The 20,063-nt window shown below is 41.7% G+C and overlaps 1 protein-coding gene across 5 annotated transcripts in view; it reads right to left on the bottom strand.

Annotated features, from left to right (window-relative positions):
- SYNE3 (spectrin repeat containing nuclear envelope family member 3) overlaps positions 1–20,063 on the bottom strand; it is an 82,470-nt gene that overhangs the window by 44,795 nt on the left and 17,612 nt on the right. For all 5 annotated transcript variants that reach the window (XM_054067543.1, XM_054067539.1, XM_054067541.1 and 2 more), the window contains exons 5-17: positions 16,925–17,086; positions 15,839–16,183; positions 15,316–15,440; positions 13,246–13,393; positions 11,953–12,135; positions 11,545–11,688; positions 10,461–10,595; positions 8,109–8,270; positions 7,238–7,401; positions 6,099–6,222; positions 5,770–5,925; positions 4,951–5,100; positions 3,608–3,646 (exon numbers count right to left, since the gene is read on the bottom strand). In XM_054067543.1, coding sequence (XP_053923518.1) covers positions 3,608–3,646; positions 4,951–5,100; positions 5,770–5,925; positions 6,099–6,222; positions 7,238–7,401; positions 8,109–8,270; positions 10,461–10,595; positions 11,545–11,688; positions 11,953–12,135; positions 13,246–13,393; positions 15,316–15,440; positions 15,839–16,183; positions 16,925–17,086 — 2,037 coding nt within the window. The remainder of the gene's footprint in view (positions 1–3,607; positions 3,647–4,950; positions 5,101–5,769; positions 5,926–6,098; positions 6,223–7,237; positions 7,402–8,108; positions 8,271–10,460; positions 10,596–11,544; positions 11,689–11,952; positions 12,136–13,245; positions 13,394–15,315; positions 15,441–15,838; positions 16,184–16,924; positions 17,087–20,063) is intronic.

A 20,063-nucleotide genomic window follows, 5' to 3' on the forward strand; every position in this document is an offset into this window, starting at 1 on the left:
AGAAACTGTGCCAACGGCTTTATTGAAGTCTAAGAAGACTACATCCACAGCCTTTCCCTCATCCAGTAGTCAATTCACTTTGTCATAGAAGGTGATTAGATTAGTTTGGCAAGACCTGCTTTCATGAACCCCTGTTGACTGGGTCTGATCACCTGGTTCTCTTGCATGTGCTTCATGATAGAGCTCAAGATCACCTGTTCCATGACTTTCCCTGGCACCGAGGTCAGACTGACAGGCCTATAGTTTCCTGGGTCCTCCCTCCGAGCCTTCTTGAAGATGGGTATAAAATCAGCCAGCTTCCAGTCCAGTGGAACTTCCCCAGTCAGCCAGGACTGCTGTGAGATGATGGGAAGGGGTTTGGCAAGTACATCCGCCAGCTCCCTCAATACTCTTGGATGGATCCCATCTGGCCCTATAGACATGTGAGTGTCTAATTGGGCAAGTAAGCCTCTAACCACCTCCTCTTGGAACATGGGAGCTTTATTCTGCTCCTTTAACTCCTGGGTACATACATACAGGGAACAACTTTCCTTACTACTAAAGATTGAGGCAAAAGAAGGCATTAAGTACCTCAGCCTTGTCCTCATCCTTTGTTACAGTTGTTCCCTTTGCATCCAATAAGAACTGAATATTCTCCCTGGTTCTCCTTTTATTGTTAATGTATTTACAGAAAGACTTTTTGTTATCTTTCAACGACCTGGCCAATCTGAGCTCTAGTTGGGCTTTAGCCCTCCTGATTTTCCTGCTGCATGATCTCACTTCCTCCCTGTAGCCTACCCAAAATGCCTGTCCCTTCTTCCAAAGTTCATAGACACTCCTCTTCTTTTTGATGTCCACCCATCATCTCTCTGCTCAACCAAGCTGATTTTTTCCCACTAGCTCATTTTCCGGAATATGGAGACAGCTTGCTCCTGAGGTCCTAGAATTTCTTTCTTGAAGAATACCCAGCCTTCATGGGCCCCCTTGCCCTTAAGGACTGTCTCCCATGGGACTTTATCAACCAGCCTTCTGAACAGTCCAAGTCTCCCCTCTCAAAGTTCAATGTGGTCATTCTCCTACCCCCCTTCCTCACCTCACCTAGAACTGAGAATTCTATCATCTCATGATCACTTTGCCCCAGGCGTCCTTCAACCATCACATCCCCAACAAGGCCTTCTCTGCTCACAAACAGTAGGTCCAGGAGGGCGCCTTCCCTTGTTGGCTGCTTCACCAGTTGTGTGAAGAAGTGGTCATCCACACACTCCAGGAACCTCCTAGACTGCTTCCTCTCCACTGTACTTCCAGCAGACATCCGGAAGATTGGAGTCTCCGAGTTCTGCTGCTTCTGTTGATTTTGTGTGACCCAAAGGCACGAAGGAGCTGACACATTAGAGATAACCTGATCCCACTGCATACAAACTGACTGGATGTTGCAAGTGCAGTGATACAGTCTGCATCACGTACTTTCTGCAGATCTTAACACCTGAAATAAGCCATTCTCTCAGGGTAGTTGTTTTCCTTCACCACAGTTTTGAAAGGACATTCAAACCATACAAAAATACTTTGCCTAATCTTTCTTTCATTTCTAGCCACGCTTCAGGTGTTAAACCTGAATTTAAAATAAACTGCAAACCAAAAATTCTGCAGTTGATTTGTATTTCCTCTTTTCTCAGCCTGAAGAAGAGCAATGCACCCAAAATGGATCACCATTGTTTTCTGATTCTCCTAAGTGATGCTCAACAATCTTATGGCAGCACAGGCTCACATCCTGGTAAAAGCCTTAGCCTGAATGAAAAAGACACCTCAGCTTACAGCACTTGGATTCTTATTGTAGTGACACTGTTTAAATCCAGGATGAATGCCCTGAAGTCAGTTAAATCATACTGAAATGAGCAAGGTCTAAGTTACTGCAACATTTGTACTGGCTGGAGGGAAACTGCAAATCACTTGTTGCTGCAATGTGAGACATTTCCTTCAGGCTTATGAGGTTATTTCAGTACTTGATTCCTTCCCACCCTGAGCTGTTTATCTCTGTTTGTGTTCAGTAGCTATTAAAAAATCATAGGATGCTTTTTTTGTGCTCTAGCTGGAGGCCTAATTGACAAATATTTGCTGCCTGTCATTATGTTATTCCAGTATCCTTGAAAATTAACTGAAGATTTTAGTCTGACTCAGAGAAGTTAAGGATAAATGAATACCACCTACCCCGACACATGAATTAAAAAAATGATACCTAATTGTGGAGTAGAGATATGCTTCTGTTTTCTCCTACAAGCAATGTGACCCAACCAAAACATGTAAAAGCAGAGAATTCCTCGACTGGGCTTCAAGACTATCCCTTTAAGGTTCTTCTACTGAAAAGCAGCACTATTAAATGTTTGGCTGTCTCTACACCAAGTTTTAAAATGTCATATTGTTTTTCCAGCCTGAAAAAGTTCTAGTGACCTTGCTGTGTGACCAACAGTACCAAACCCCTAATGCTGAGTTAGACAGGCAAGAACAGAAGCTCTTTGGGGGGTTTCAGGAAGGCTGAGCTGTGGCCAAAACTACTTGGGGGATGTGTCAAAACGACTTTAAATTGATCAGTATCTCACTAGGGAAAAATACTGGAGATGCTACTCCACATTTGGGTGCCAGAGGAATACCTCTCCTGAACGAGGAAGACGATTTCTGGCTGTATTAGAAGTGCACTATACCAAACCTTATAAATATTGTTCTTCTCTAAAGAGATGTTGCAACAGGACAAATCAAGAATTTGATTTAGCTTAAGATGATAATGTGATTATATTCTTGCAACATGTTATTTATCCAATCAACTTTGTGTTGGGCAAATAAAGCATTAACCTATTCCTTCTGAAAGCAAAGGGAAAGTGGGATCACAAAGTACAAAGCAGAAACTAACAGTGTCTATAAAAAAAGCAAACTGTGACAGAGAGAAATGATTCTGCTTAACACTGCTCAGGTCAATAGAAAACTCGCTGTCTTTATGAAAATAAGATCAGAAATGCTTCTTGGGTTTCATAAGAAATTGGTGGCATTTTGTTTTCTTTAAGCTTCTCCTTATCGTCTCCTGTACTGCTTCTGTTTCTTATGTCATCACTTCCAAAAGAAAACCCTTCACAGGAGGAATTCTGCTGTTTAGAATAGAGATTTAATTTAATAACATTTGACAAATCTCTTGACTTTACCTCTTTTTCTGCATTAGAAAAAAGGTGGGCTGAATGATCCAAAGCAATCTTTTCAGAAGTGTCTAATGAATTAGGAGACTTGTTTTCACAATTATTTTAGGCACTTGGTCCCTAAATGCTTTAGAGAGAAATTTGGGCTGTTCCTTAGTCTCTTTTTAAAAATGAATGAAGCTCATATAGCATGTAAATATAGAAAGACTGAGTTCCCTTACTCTCCCAGGAGATGGATGTTTATCTTCCGAAGAAAGAGTAAGCATAGCTCAAGAGTAAAATCTCTATAGTATTTTTCCTTTTGTAATATGGAGAAAATAAGCAACCTCTTTAAGATAAGCTCTTAATAAGCAAATTAACCTCAAGAATCTTTAGAAAAGTGTGATTTAAAATAATCTGCAAAATGTCTGATCAAATGTTTTTAGCTTAATGATAGAAACCTGTCATACCTTTCTGAATCTGTCTGGTTCTGCTGAAGATCCAGGACTCTGTTAAAAAGGGGGTAAGAAAAAAAACCAAACATGAACTTAAGATCCTTGTGAGTATTCACCTCATACAGGACAGTTCTTTCAAATTCCTGGTCACCTGGACAGAGTGAACCAGCAGGAGATTTTTTTTTTTAATGAGCTTTTTAACACACATTAAGCAGAAAGTGGAAATATTTTCAGTTTCTTGACCACCTGAATCAGATGAGCAGTTCTCCCAGCAATAGCTTTGACTTTACTGACACCTATTGACTACATTTATGCTTACACAAGGGTTTGGTCAACAAAGCATAACTAATTACAATCAGTGGTAAACAACTCTTAGAAATATGCTCTTTATTAATACAGATCATACTTACCTTCCATACACTTTAAAGGATTTGTACTCTAAGCAAGCTTTGGATTTGAAGACAAGGTTTCCCAAAGCATAAAATTTTCAGATGCCTCAAGTTTTAAGTGTTTGAGTTCAGATACATTCTAAAGCACTTGCATAGAGAAAGAACCAAATGTACCCCTGTAAGATCTAATCCTCCAATAAGATATCTTAAAGTTGAACACATAGTATAATTAAGCCAGAAAAATCTTAATTATGTATGTTTATGCTAAGAACATATCTCTAGCATGCCCTGGAATATCTTATGAATTCTGCCATCTGCATGTCTTATCTATAACAACTTGATAAATTCTTTAGTCATTTGGTTCTTGCATTAAAATACCTCCTCTTTATTTAATTCCAAATCCTTAGTTCATGAAGACAGTTTCAAAAAGGACTAGGTTCTTCTGTATACAGTTAGTTTCTGAGTCAGTTCAGTCAGTGGCTATTTGGAGCACTCTATCTCACAGCAGGAGACAGAAATAACGAAGGGTAAATATATTCTGACTGCAGGAACTGTTTAAAAAATATTTCAGTGGAAAATGTTGTGTGGAGAAAGGGGAAAAAAATTAGAAATCCACGTGCCCAGAACTAGGTGTATATCCAAAATACTCAAACGTACAAACATCTCATAGTCCCTAGCTGACTGCATCTTTTAAAACAGCCAATTGTCATTCTGTTTTGAACCTTCCATTTTGAGAAATATTCAAAGGGACAAAGACGGTGCACAACTCTAATTTTAATACAAGAATATTTGTGCTTATATTTATAAATACATGGTTATGTTTGTTCTGTCTTTGATGGCGTTTACTAAGGGAGGTTTTAATTCAGCACAGATACACACATGTACCGTTCAATTATGCCTAGCAATGAGAAATGATGTAAAAGAGCAAGAATGGAAATGAGCAATTGTGAATCGAGTGCCATCACCTACCGGTGAACTCATGGACTCTTTCAATTTAGATTTGTAGAGCACCCATTGGTAACGCAGCTCCTCCATATCTTCAGAGTTTCCAGTTACAGGATAAAGATGAAGAAGATGCACAAAAAGACGCTGACCATCAGGCACATGAGACTGCAGTTCCTGCAGGGAAAGACAAGGTCATTAAGAACTCAGAATTCAAGAAGGCTCCACAATCTAGCATTCAAAATAACAGTGGTACTGAATCAAGCTACTGGGTACTCTGCAACAGTGCATTTATTTTTGTTACCTGAAATGATATAAAGGAGTCCACTCATCTGCAGGACTCCTGTAGCCTTAGATATTTCTGTTTGTTTAATTTCTCATAGCATCCATTGTCATTGAATCTGGCTATATTCAGCTGAAAGAAAATGAGTGAGCCAAATACCAGATGCTGAATTTAATCAGCTTCTTTCAGTGAACACCTTTGCCATACCACACTGGAACAGCTAGATGCCAGGTTGCTCCGCTCCCTTCTACCACTCTGGTTCTAGCAGAACTTTCTTAGTAGAAGGCGTGAAATACTTCTACTAAATTTTCAAGCTTCATCTACTCTAGAGTCTCCTAAAGCAGAGAACGTAGTGCTTAAGGTATTTTTCTGGTTATGGGGGGTGACAGTACTTTTTGCGGGGGCAGGGGAGTTGGTTTGGTTTTTTTTGTTCGGGTTTCTTCATTGGTTGTTAGTGTGGGATTTTTTTGTTTTTCTTTTTCTGTTCGTTTTGCTTTTTCAATTCTGAAAGAATTTGCACTTATTGCAACCTTTGTCTCCATCTTCATCCCCTAAAAACTAACCTCTAGTTCGCTCTGACGTGCCTTGATTTCCTCTGTGGAAGATGCAGTCGCACCAAGAATTTTGGTCAGTTTGGTATTTTCTCCTCGTAACCACTCTTCAAAGTTCTGTAGGAGCTTCGAATGGTTGCTCGTATTTTGCTCCTCTCCCGTCCTCTCCTATGTTACAGAACAAGTGGAACAAAATATCCGTTACTCTTATGGCAGATGTTTCCTCTGAAGGCCTGGTTGCAAGACCTTAATCTCCAACTTTGTATCCCATAATATCAGATGAAGCAAATAAAACTGTTCTCATGAAACTGATATGAAGGCAGATAGGGTGCCTCTCTCACCTGTTTAAAGCTGGGATCTACATCTAAATGACGAAAGGCAGGTCCAGACATCCATCTTCTGCCCACAAATGTTATTTTCTTCTCATCAGGCAGCAGTCTGCTTAACTGCCACTTTTTGTGACAACTTGAAAACAAAAAAACAGAGACATCAGGGCAGTGAAACATCTAATGATGAGACATTGTTTCAGTTTGGAGTTTATCTAGGAAGTCAACTTTGGTTCAGGGCCTACTGCTCAAGCCTCAGTACTTCAGACATTCACGTTTTGATGCAGGCTATGGGGGACACCCCTGGTAAAATTATTATTATTAAACGATTATTACTATTAATAGTGCTATTACTGTTAAAGTTATTTCCAACATGTTCTTAACCAAATAAGATCAAGACAGGAGTGCCTCAAAGCAGCACTAGTCCTCTGGTTCTAACGTTTCCAAGTTTTGTTTTCTTTTATTCAGGGAAGTGAGTGACTAAAACAAAGTATGTGCTACCTTGACAGTGTAACTTCCTCTCTGGTAACAGCAGGCAGTACAATTAAGCCTTCCTCAATTTAGTTATTCAATTTTTATGTGTATTCAGATACTATGTATGAATATGCTTACACATGTAGCACAGTATTCAATTTTAACATAGACTAGCAAATATGAGCAATGGTTTGACACTTCACAGTGAAGGCAAAATAAATTAAGTCCACATTTGCCAGCAAAGAGAGGATTTTAGCTGTGTTTCTACTGTTGCAGGTCTGCAAAAGGCACAGATCCCAGTGCAGATATAGCCTCTTTGGAGGTATCTCCAGATCAGACAGTGAGGAGAACAGGATGGTGAGGCAGAACTGCAGAAATCACCCAGTCTATGTCCAATTTCCGACTGGCAGTACATTGGTGAGCCAAGTCTTAAGGTGACACTGCCTACTCCAAGCATGAGTTAAATGCAGCATCATAGAACATTCTACTCCTTGGATTCTCTAAAATTATTTTCTTGGAAGTAATTATTTTATTAAATAAAATCTCACCTTGCTCCTAGCATTTTAACACAGCTGTTCACTTTCACAGTACAGAGACAAAGCATCCAGTGTGCCTGGTCGTACATCAGTAAAGAGCATCCCCTTGAGGAGACATGAGGAAGATGATACATGAACACTTACCTAGTTGCCATCTCCTTCAGTGATCTCCATGACTCCTTCAACTGATCCAGCTCTGCCTGAACATGGGCAATCTCTTCTGGGGAAGAATTCTTCATGACCAGCTGCCCATAAGCTTCCACAGTCAGGAGCTGGATCTCCTTATCTGGAAACTCAGCTAGCCATCTCTGAAAAGTACAGCCCTTATAGTCACCTCTAAGTATCCTGGGTAAAGCAGACACTATGTCAGACTGAAGGCCATGTTCAGTCCAGGACTATGCTGGTTCTGCTGGCACTAGCTAGAAAATAGCTATCAGGAAAAAAAATACGCTGTGGTTTCTTGCAAAGAGCCAACACAAGTCAAAGAGTTGATGGCAAAACTTGAAGTGTGCAAGCTGTCAATGCACCCCTTCTGTAGCTTTCCTATGAGATATCTTCATTTCCCATATGAAGGCAAAAGCTGCCAGTCAAAATAACCTGCCAGAGTGACTCTAGCACGCAAAATACTGCTACACAGGGAAAGGCTGGAAGCTGTGAAACAGCTCAGTTCAACACAGTATAAGGTTATCTAACAGGGTAATAACATTCAGTGTATCGATAAGTACATGCAGGCAAAGGTAGATGTGTCCAGAGAGATCACCCTGGCAGGAACAGACTTTCTATCGTTTGATAATACTTTATCCATCTCAGCAGTTCTTAGGTGGTTTTCACTGTTACTGTCTTTTACCTAGCTCCGCATCCCACAGCACAGGGCAAAGCAAGGAGGCATCAACCAATAATTATCAGAGGAGGAACAAACCATCATTACTCTCCACAACAAAGGAACCCTTTATAGAAGACCCTCACTGTTAATATCTGAATGCTCCAAAGTGAGTAATTAAGATGCTTTTCTCACCTCAAGGTCTGCCGCTTTCCACTCGATGTTCTGCTCTCCATCAGTACCTTGATTGGAGTCAATCTGTTTTGTGGCTAATGTGATCCACTGCTGGAGGTCAGAGAGTCTGTCATTATATGCCAAATGCTTCTGAATGTGCTTTTTACTTTGCTCTATCATCATCTAGAAATGATAAAAATATGTCAGCAACTAAACACAGACAAAAAGCAGTTTCATTATTGGATATAACACTGTGACTACTGGCACAGAATCTCATAGGCAAAAAGGAAAAAGCAGCTGTTAATGGGACACAAAAAACTTTATCCTTTAGCATCAGTGGCAGACCTACAAGCTTCTGCAGGCCTGAATGCTACCACATGTGAGGTTCATGAAGCAGGTCATCTTGAGTGCTGTCACACAGCACACACAGGACAACCAGGTAGGTGATCAGGCCAAGCCAGCATGGGTTTATGAAAGCTAAGTCCTACCAAACTAACCTGATGTCCCTCTACAACAAGGTTACCTGCTAATGGATGAGGGAAAGGCTGTGGATATAGCGTACAAATACTTTAATAAAGCCCTTGGCACTGTTTCTCACAGTATTCTATTGAGGAACTGGCTGCCATTGGCCTGGAGAGTCGTACCCTTGACTGGGTAAAAACTGGCTGGCTGGCTGGCCTCAAACAGTGGTGGTGAACAGAGTTAAATCCAGCTGGATGCTGGTTACAAATGATGTTTCCCAGGACTCGGTGCTGGGTCCAGTTCTGTTCAATATCTTTATCGATGATCTGTATGAAGGGATTGAGTGTAGCCTTAGTGAGTTCATGCATGACACAAAACTGGGTGAAACTGTTGCTCCCCTTGAGGGCAGGGAGGATTTACAGAGGGATCTGAATGGGTTGGATCGATGGGCTGCGACCAGCACTTGACCACAAGGCCAAGTGCAGAGTCCTGCCCTTGGGACACAACAACCCCCTGCAGCTCCAGGCTTGGGGAAGAGTGGCTGGAAAGCTGCCTGGCGGAGAAGAATCAGGAAGTGTTGGTTGACAGCTGGCTGAATACAAGTCAGCAGTGTGCCCAGGTGGCCAAGAAGGCCAACTGCATCTTGGTTTGTATCAGAAACAGTGTGGCCAGCAGGACCAGGGAGGTGATTGTGCCCCTATACTCAGCATTAGTGAGGCTCCACCTTGAATCCCACGTTCAGTTTTGGGCCTGAAGCGTGTCCAGAGAAGGGCAATGAAGCCAGTCCGCAGCCAGGGCTGCGGAACAAGCCTTATGAGAGGCGGCTGAAGAAACTGGGTTTGTTTAGCCAGGAGAAAAGGAGGATGAGGGGAGACCTTATCACTGTCTACAACTACCTGAAAGGAGGTTGTAGTGAGGTGTGTGTTGGTCTCTTCTCCCAAGTGATGGGTGATAGGATGAGAGGAAATGGCTTCAAGTTGCACCAGGGGAGGTTCAGATCAGACATCAGGAAAAATTTCTTCACCAAAATGTTATCAGGCACTGGAACTGGCTGCCCAGGGAGGTGGCTGAGTCACCATCCCTGGAGGGATTTAAAAGATGGGTGGATGAAGTGCTCAGGGATATGGTTTAGTAGTGGACAGGTATGGTTGGACTCAATGATCTCAAAAGCCTTTTCCAGTCAAGCGATTTTATGATTCTATGATTAAGCACTAGAACAGCTCCCTTCCTTTTTAGCTGAGACAGGAAAAAGAACATTGGGTTTGTGTTTTTTTTAATATAACTCAGTCAATATTAAATACATCTTATACTCCCTGAATCAGAAGTGACAGTACAGATTTTTTTGGCGAAAGCCCAGATCGGTGACACATGGGATTATTGAGACTGAAATTAGAATTCTACAATGCATATTAGGGTAACACTTTATCAGATGTATTTTTATGGTGACCTGTATAACTAAGGTAATTTGACAAGCTCTTCTTCTGAGACTGCATTGCAAGGTCCTTTTATAGCTATATTTACAAGCTACAAAATGCCTCAGGTCAAAACAAATAATTATGCAATTGCAGCACTTAAAACCACTGTCCAGGAATCTATGAAGAAGTCCAAGTGTCTCCATAATAATATAACTGAGGTCTTTTGTTCAGGCCCACTGTGGAAATAATTTATATAGATTATAAAATTCTGTGTGGATGGTGTACTATCTCAAAGGGAAATCATATTACATATAATCAGAGAATCATGGAAGAGTTATCAAAGCCATAAGAATTCAATGCCTTCTTCCCCTGAAAAGAAAGTATCCTGTAACTCAAAGCATATAATCCCACATGCTCATAGACTATTTTTTTTTTAATTTTTAAATAGTGGCAACTAACAACTCTTCAGGCAACCAAAAACTCTTCCTTTTATTACCTCCAGTGACCTCATCAGGGCATGACAGTCAGATGAAAGTTGGTTCATTTCATGCCTGTGTGTGGTATCTGACTGAACAAGCTTCTCTACCTCCTCCATTTGAATCGTAAGCTCTGCCAATTCATCTTGGATCATCTGCAGAGAAAAAGACAGATTCCATATGTGTAATGTGCCAGATATGGCATGAACCTCCACAAAACATATCCTGAAAGGAGTTTCATTTGACAGTGTGAGGGAAAAAAGAAGAAACAAACACCACCATTAAGAAAAATTTTTTTTTTGATGTCTAGAAGTAAACATTTCCAAAATAAATGGTTGGACATTATTACATGTTACCAGCTGATAACAAAAAGACAAGTTACTAAGAAACTGTCAGAGGAGACATATTATAATTAGCTAAGTACTGCAAAGAACTATGGTGATAACACCCTGTGGTCACCAAGGGTAAAGTGGCTTGCCATGGTGAAAAGGAAGAGTCACATCCCCTCTTTTCTTCCCCTCTTGTTCTTCTCTTCCCTCTCCCAGCCATGTAGTCTCATTGCATGCCTTGTGCAGACCCTAATGCATGCTGGACCCTTTGCTGATCCAGTTCAAAATACTAACCAAGTGGAAAATTATCATCTTTGTCTGTTGATTATTTTTTTCTTATCTTGGTCAGCTGAAATTAGCCTATGGAGTAAACCTAGCACATGTCAAAGCTGTGACAAGGCAAAGAGGAAGTGGTGGATGTCAAGGAGGTAGGACAAGGGGAAGTCCCTGCTTTTGTATGGAGTTAAATTGCTCTGGGTGATCTCCTGCAATTCACTCCCAGTGGGAACTATCAGGATACATTTTCTTTAGCCCAAGAAGGTGTGCCAGCAACAGCTTCCAGCTGGTTGTTCCTTCCCTCAAGACAAGTTGGCCAGTCCTTCAGATGCATTGCTTCAATTTCACTTACCTCATGCTATCAGCTGGACCAAATGAAATTGCCTAACTCATAATCAGTTGAGGGGACAAGGTACTGAGTTCCCAACGCCAAGGGAATATCAACAAACAGGACCACAATTAACTGAGGATATCACAGTCAAACATTACTGTCTTGTACCTGGAATCTCTGGAGTTGTGTCTTTTTACCCAAGAGGTCAGGCTGTGGTTCCTTCTCTAGATCTAATTTGGCTTTGATGGCAGATAATTTCTTCTGCAAAGGTGTGAAATGAGCGTTAAAGTCCTTAGGTTGTGATGTCAAATTCTAGATGGAGAAAGAAGAAAAAAACCCAGCATTGAACATGTGCACCTTGGCATTATCCTTTGTCAATGTCCACTTCATACTCAGAACAAATACCAAGCTACAATATGCAACAGACCACAAACTTATTTGAATATCTGATCAACGTAAAAAATGGATTGGGCACAGCTGATAAGTACTAAATTTATATCTATAAAACTGGCTTAGTAAAAGACTGATCATTGCCTTTGTCGCAGGCAAAGACTGTATATGGGCTTTGAAGCTCACCTCGAGCTTGCTCTTGCTTTGCAAAAGACTTTTGTGTAGAATTTCTCTCTCCTTTGAAGCTTCAGCTACTTGTTGCAGGAAAGACTTTGCTTCTTCATCCCCAAGGATATTGTTTAGCAAATCTTTCTTCAGTTCTAATGTCACCAACTTCTCCTTGAACTGGGAGCTTTCAGCTAGAGCAGCCTAAAGGAGAAAAATTCTTCCAATGAAATCATACAAAAAGAAAATCATATAACCATAATATTCTCACACAAGTCACACAACCAAAGCAGTATGACAAAGTCAGGAAAAAACAGCATGACAAAGTCAGGTAAAAACAGCATGCTGGGCCAACAAGGGGTAACAGAAGGTACCTGGACAGTGCCCAGTTAAAGGAAAAGTCTTCCTGATAATGTTAGAAGCACCACAGCTGCATCCATTTTGTGAACAGAAACAGAGGAAAGCTGTACTATGGAAAGAGTTGTCTGTGCAGAGGAGAGGCCTAAACAACCAACAGAAAGGACAGCTTGAATGCTCATCCCAAGGATAAACTCCATCCCTGTTCACAGACACATTTATTCTGGAGATCACAGGGATGACAAAGTAACAAACACCTTCCTGGACACATGCACAAATCATGCATTTCAACTCCACAACTATATTACTACCCACTTCTTAACAGAGTCCACAGACTTCCCCCATGCAGGGAGACTCTGGCTAACGCTAAACAAAATTGTCATCATTGTTAAAGACATCTAGAACTTTGTTGTGGTTTAAACTAAAGCAGAATCAGTTTCCAGGTTTAGCTTAGACTTGTCTAAGTTACTTCATTTTCTGAAAGTTAACTGCATGTTTTTCAGAAAGTGTTTCTGTCTAGAAGTGATAACACTGGGCAGTGGTATGCAGAAAGACCGATGCTTATAATTATTCCTACAGTAACCAATGCCATCTTTGAGCTAGTGGAGTGCCGTAAGTCGAAGAGGTGGAAAAGGTCGCACTGCAGGGAGGAGCCTGGAAATGGAGCCCAATTGCTTGGTTTTAGCTGCTGAAATTGGCTGGGCCAGGGCTAAACCGTGACACTTTAATTCAACCTATTCAGTTGACAACTCCAGTTAAACAAATGAAGGGTAGAAAAGAAGACATTCTGGTGCAGCTAGAGTTAAATATTGACCTCCATACTGTAGAATTTCCTGCCGTATTGGAAAGGCCCTTCCAGCTGCCAGTGTTCGGCAGCTGTATGCAGGCAGCTGCTGGCATAGCCTGGGCAAACACAAATCAAATATCAGTTTCTGAACTTAATAACAGGTTCGCTACCTCAATGTGAGCCAGCGCTGGCTCTGGAGTCTCCAGAAGCATCTGGACTGACGGCTTCCACTGTTCGAAATATTGCAGAGGATTTTGGAAGAGTCTTCTCAGTTGGGTTTCTGTATGAGTGCTCATTTTAGACATCTTGCGTGTAATACTGCAAGGATAAAGTGACAGCCAAGAGAAGGATTACGAAGAAATCCAAGTCCAAACATCCCATTCATCATGGCATGAATTAACACAATACTCGTGTGTAAACTGTATCCAACACAAAAGCCTCAGTCTTTCCTACTGTCTGAGACTGGTGCTGCATACTGACAGCTGCTCTGTCAGTCAGACAGCCGACAAAACTTTATTTAGACACTGTAACACACAGTTGTCTCTTGTGCAACTCCACAACAGGAATTATTCTGCCTTTCTAGCAGCCAGCAGTCTCCCTTTGGATTTGATCTTCCTTGGCTGCTATCACCACCATGATTTGAAAAATCATATTATCAGAGCAGTTTCACTGACTGATGGGAGGAACAAGCCAGGAGAATTTAACTGCAGCTGCCTGCATTGTTTTACATACCACCAAGACTCTGTTCCTTTAAAAAATTATATCAAGAAATCTTTGATCACCCTACATTACCTATAAAAAGAGGAAGATACTTCTTTTTTTCAAATACACACTTTTACGGTTTTGCAGAACCACCTGTATTTATATTAGTGTATAAAGGTCATTCTGATGAAAGCTTGTTATTTATACATATATGTATACAAATACATGTGCAGCTGTATATGTGTGTATATATATATTGAAAAAAAAATCTGCACTCATTCATTAAATATCGAGGCTTCTCTTATAAAGGCTTATCCAAAATACACGAGTAACAAGGCGTAGCAGTGACACACCCCATGCATCTGCCCTGTTTTTCTCAGCTTTCCTGATCTCCCACTTTGCAGAATCCTATTTGATATGGCAAAATGCAGCCCAAACTGTATCTTCATATGGGAACAGTACGCTGCAAATTCACAAGACCAGCAGGCAAGATCAATGCTAATCAAGATTAATACTGCCTTGCTATAAAAACAGAAACAATAATCTTACCTGTGTCACTGGGACATTACAGAACTAAATAAAGGCAAGCTTGCAGAGGCCAAAAGCACCACGAATAGAAAGTTCTGACATTACATGTCCTTTGCCATTTGCTCTGCTGCCCCTGCCAGGCTCAGCGTGAAGCTACCAGACTTCCCAATGAGAGAAGCTGGCAAAAGAGTGGCTGCCATTTTCTACTCAGAGACAAGTCCTCTGCTCTTCTTTTGACTTTATTTACTTGCTAGTTTTTAAACTGAAATCCTTTCCCATAATGACCTATAACCCTTCCAGCAGGGCAGCATACAGTGCACTGGACAGAGGAAAACAAGCTTGGATTCGGTAAAAAAACTGACCTTTTCTTTTTCTTTAAAAAAAAGATCCTTTCTTCTAGTTGGCAAAATGTGCTGCAGCTTCTTTACTTCCTGATTCCAAGCAGCCTGGAAACGGAAACACCAAAGTCTGGGGAGAGGCTAAACTTTCAGAGTTTCCAAATCAAGCCAACTTGAAAACAGGAATCATGCATATATGCTGCCACGAGAAGGGGAATAAAGTCTGCCAAATAATTGCTAAGGCTGATGAGTCACCACAACAAACTCAGCAAGGGAGGGCCATAATTCTTCTGAACCATTTACTACTACAGCTCCTGCCCTGATTTTCTAGTTGCTGTCATGAAAGGCAAGCAAAATACATAAATTATTATTATAAAATGCTAAGAAGATCAAATTAGCTGCCAGCAATCTAATTTTCTTCAAACCATACACAAGCTAAATGATGCAAGAACACTGCTTGAAAATGGCCAGCAGCCTAAAGCTCCTAGCAAATGGCAAAAATTACAGGTTTACTGAAATGCGGAGGTGGATATAATTAGCAAAGCCTCTCTTTTCTACCCATCACCTACAATCAGGTGGCATATCACTTTTTGCTTAGGCCCCTGTCAATCCCTTCAATATCTGAGAGAAGATTCCCCCCGCCACCCCTGAAATAATCAGATTTCCCACTACCTTTGATACTGCTGCATTGCAGAGACAACACTCTCAACGTGTGGCTGCATATCTTGGCAAATCTGTACCAGAGCCTTCAGCCTCTCAACCTTGGACTCTTCTGCAGCCAGAGCTGCTCTCTTTGCCTTAATCATAAAAATAATGAAGAGATCACACCTTATGTAGTGTCTGACACATGAAATGAAGAGATAAGGCTGCCCTCAGGGTGTTCACAAGTTTCCCTTCTGCTGCCTTTTTTCCCGGTTGTAAGGAATACGGACTTTGCTAAGCCAAAACACTTACTCAGTAATGGTTTTATTCCTGCAGGGAACTCCTAGCAGAGGCTAGGCAGTGTGAGGAGAGTGAGATGAAGGTTAGAACAGTTATTCCATTGCTGCTATTCACATTTTTCTCAGTCTGTTTTATACACAGTCATACTCTTCCCCTATCACCTTTAACAAATGGGACAGGCAGCTGTTGGATTCAACTATACATGTTCCATATATGACTGCTGGTTTTAGGCATGCAAAAGGTAACAACTCACATTGCACATTCTCCACAGATTTACAAACTCATCTTCAGTCTTTTCACCTTCCCCAGGGTCCAGGTAATTTTCTAGTCTCTGTAGATCTTTTCTCAGCTCCCGGACAATGGATTCTAATTGTCTGGCTTGCGAGTTGTAGGCACTTTCTGACTCTTGGTTCTTGAGCAATTTCGCCTTCTCCTCACTATTCAGCAGTTTCAACTTTACCAAGGCTTTTCTTAGTTCTTCAAGTTCATCCCTCATCCTCTCAGCTCCGAGTGGGGAGGTATTCTGAATCACCTCTGCACACTGGTTTTCAAGGTGCTTCCATTGTTTTCCACCATCCCCAATGTTCTCAGCAATTTTCTGCAGAAAGAAGTTAAAGGTTAGCTGCAGGAATGGGAAGTTGGGGAAAAGCTGAAAGCAGTGGGAAAATAAGACCAGCTCTCCTGGTGGCACATATTTTCTTCTTCACTCCGTATTTAAAAATATGTCTTTCTTTTTCAAGTGTCCAGAAGCCAGGGTTGGTCATCTGACTGCCTTCTGAGTAATACTAACTGCCATGATTCTCAAAATATTGGCTTGATTTTCAGAAATGCTTGTCATCTGAGGACCCTGACAAAGAAAACAGGAGCTGAAGGCAGAAATGCTAATAATCAGACCTCTGAGAGATTTAAGCTGAGCAGTTTAAGCAGTGGCACCAAAATAATGCATACTGTTCTCAAAACTGGCATTTTTATCACCCCTTCTAAACTCTCAAAACCTGTGAGCCTTCAGGCTCTATTTGGATTGTGCTTACGAAATATCGTTCATTTAAACAAGTGTAAACAGCAAGATTCTCAAAGAATCATATAACCACAGGGGATGAGGCTTTAAAAAAAACAAATCAGATCAGCCTGTGACTCATGCTACAGATAGGAAAACAGTATGTAATAACAGTTTCAGGATCTTATACACCTCTTCTCCCCTTCTTCATCTTACAGTCACCACCTTCCTTTGTTTGTGTAATTCTTTTCTCAAGTACACCCTTGCACAGTTTCAGAATCATATATAGGCATGGAGAACACACAATCCTGGCTCCTTATCAGAATTATGTTGTTTAAGGACCTCCAGTTTCTTTAACTTGTCCTTTGCAGAAGACTTGGTTCCTTCTCCTATGCAGCAGTTTAATCTTTCTGTCACACCATTCAGCCACGATTGAAACTGATCGACGTTAGCGCTGTACTGCTCATGTTCTTTGGTTATCTTTTCAAGTAGCTCCACTCTGCTCTGTAACAAAAGAATTAGAAGCTGTGAGTATGCCGTGTAAAGACATTTATTTGTCATTTACTTGTCTATTGCGCTGTGTCTTACATTGTCTGAGGGCTGCCTGTCCTGAGGGCCTTCTCTGAGGCCTCTGGGTCAATGAGAAGAGGCTGCCCTGGAACCCCAAGACCTTCAAGAAGCAGCTTCTGCACATGCACAGCAAGATCACCCCTCATGTGCTAATAAGGCACGGACTTGCCTTATGAATAGAACTTGCAAGAAGGCAGATGGTGCATGCCCACCACCCTAATAGGACCAACCTGGAAGAACTATCAGATCATACAGCCCTCAAGAATTGCTACTGGAGCTGCTGTCGGATGGACCACATGTTCCTGAGAAACTGCCGTGGCCCACTGAAATGGTGACCCTTTTGTTTCTTTACCCCACCTGCTACTTCTCTCTCTCTCTCTCTCTCTCTCTCTCTCTCTCTCTTACTTATCTTACTGTGTCTTCATTTCCTTTCCTGTCACTGTGGTGTCTGCATGTCAGATTGAATCTGAGTTGTCTATTTTGACCTGGGCTGTGTTCAAGGTATCATACTGTAATTTGACCGGATTGAGATCTGTTTCTGCAGTTTTGGGAAGTTGTCTCTCAGAATTGCACCCAAGTATCTGGTTTGTTATTTTGGCTGTGTCCAAAATAAACACTGCATTTGATTTTACCCTGAGAGATTTTGTCGGTCTCCAAGCTGCCGCACAGATATCAAATGATCCAAACACTAGTCTTGTTGGGAGTGAGCTGAGACACTCTGTAACCCAGGATTTATAGAGTCCCTTTCCACGAGTCCCGTAGCACTTGGCCTCCATAGGAACTTACAGTTCACCTCAAGAAACAGGGTACAAAAGTACACAAAACTTGTCCTCATCTGGGTCATGCTGCAAGTTTTCAATGGCTCATCTCTGAGGATAAAACCTGAAAGGTCCTCTTAAGTAAATTTCTACCATCCCCTTTCCAAAAAATCCTATTGTTGGTCCCTACTGATTCAATCTGGAACCCCCTCAAAACAAGGCAGAGTCACACTTGCTTAGCTCAGACTATGCTTGTTTGTCAGTCATAGAACTTTGGCCTTACTGAAGGAAATTTTACACAATATCTGATTTTTTTCTTGCCCTTCACCAGTTGGCATGGAGAGCAACTGAGGTACACTATGGTTACTTTAGGAAAAAACTGCTCCTTGTGCAATGCAGTTGGGGCTTGCAGCACCCTTGAAAAGCTTTGCTGTCACAGACAACGAGCTGAGTTTCATTTTGTGTAATGTGAGAGACATCCCCTGCCTCTGAGCTAAGCTTCATCCCAGCTGCCCTCCACAGAGAGTAGGATGATAGCTGCAATAGTGTGCAGAGTTTCAAAGATCCCTCTGTGTTTCCCTTGTCTCTGTAAGGCTCTGAGCATGTCCCCACAGCCGCCAACCTGCTTGAGCATCAGTCACCTTGGGATTTCCTGTGTGCTGTTCGGTGCTGATCCCTCTGGGACTTTGCACTTCACCTCTGGGACAGGTTACGGCCATGGTGCAGTACAAGCCATGACTCCCCAGGTGGCACCACACCAGTCTGTGTTTACCACACCGTCACTGCAGTCTCTGCTGACCTGTGCAAATCAAGAGTGACTCCTCTGAACCTGGCTGACTTGCTTTGGGACAAAAGAGGGGGATAGCTACTTCCCATGGAGGATGAAATGCTGCCCCCTTACCAAGACAGAACCTTTAATAGCACCACCTAAGTAAACAAGGGTTTGGATGAGACCAAAAATCAGAATTGCAACTTCTGTGGCCAAGATGCATGCAGCAGAACACCTCACTTCTTTGCTAAATCCTCCTGCCTTGATTCTCAAATCTGCAGAGGTGCATACAGACTAAATGATTCTCATCTTGGCCTCAAGTTAGAGACTGGAAGAGTGCAATCTTATAGTGGTGTAAATGGACTAAACACCAAAGCGAAACAAGTCAGCCCAAGCTTATTGATTTCAGGGACTTAGGCTAAACTGTTGCACTGACAGCAGCTCCAAAGGGAGCAAGTCAGAATAACAAAGTGGATCTATTCTTTACTCAAAAGTCTTAGGCTAATATTGAGAGAGTTAAAAAGGAAGTTAAAATGACCCACTCCTCGCCAGGCTACTCAGCCAAAACAAAGGAGAGCACAGTTAGGATATTCCTTCTGGTCCATGAGGTCAAGGAAAAGGTGCCATGGATCTGGACAGACTCTGCTAGCTGTCAAACAAGGCTTACAAAGAGCTGGATGAGCCTCCTGCCCCCAAGAGGTTAAGCGGAGAAATGTTCTAATGATGGAAAACAGGTATTGCTTCTGTTAGGTTAGCTGTTGGGGAGCAGGACAGTGGTAAACTGAATCTCCACATGCATTTGGTTAATGTGAGGAGATATCAAGCAAGGATATAGTCCTGGAAAGAGTGAGTGCACAGACAGGAAAAGAATGGGTTTGCCACAGTCTGCAGAGGAAGAGATGTGTCTAGGCAGGATGCGCTTGGCCCTTCATACTCAAGAAGGGTGGACAGAGGCATAGCTCTGCTTCCCCTAAGCTCCGCTTACTGTCTGCAAAGGCAAACAAGCCTCCTCTTGGAAGGCAATCTAGAGCACATAAAAGAAGTTCCTGCGTTAAATCCTTCTGTGACATCTCAAGTAGAGTACAGAAAGCTCCTGTAGCTCATCCTAGTGCTTTTAGTCTTAGCTCCAGTGTACATGAGGGTTGGCATTATAAATATCTAGGTTTCAGTCAACAGAGACAACAGGGACTCAAATTCATTTGATGTACTCACACGTACTTGATATATTTGACTAAAGAGGAAGATACTGTATATCATAACTTTCCTTACCATCTTCAGTTATCATTTATGCTAAAACCCACAACCATCTACCTCTGCATATTGTAATTTCACTAGGCAAGGGAAAGCATATAGGAAATAGTTGCCACATCTAGAAATATCCCTG

Source organism: Cuculus canorus, chromosome 5 (genome assembly GCF_017976375.1).
Source record: "Cuculus canorus isolate bCucCan1 chromosome 5, bCucCan1.pri, whole genome shotgun sequence".
Classification (NCBI taxonomy): Eukaryota; Metazoa; Chordata; class Aves; order Cuculiformes; family Cuculidae; genus Cuculus; species Cuculus canorus.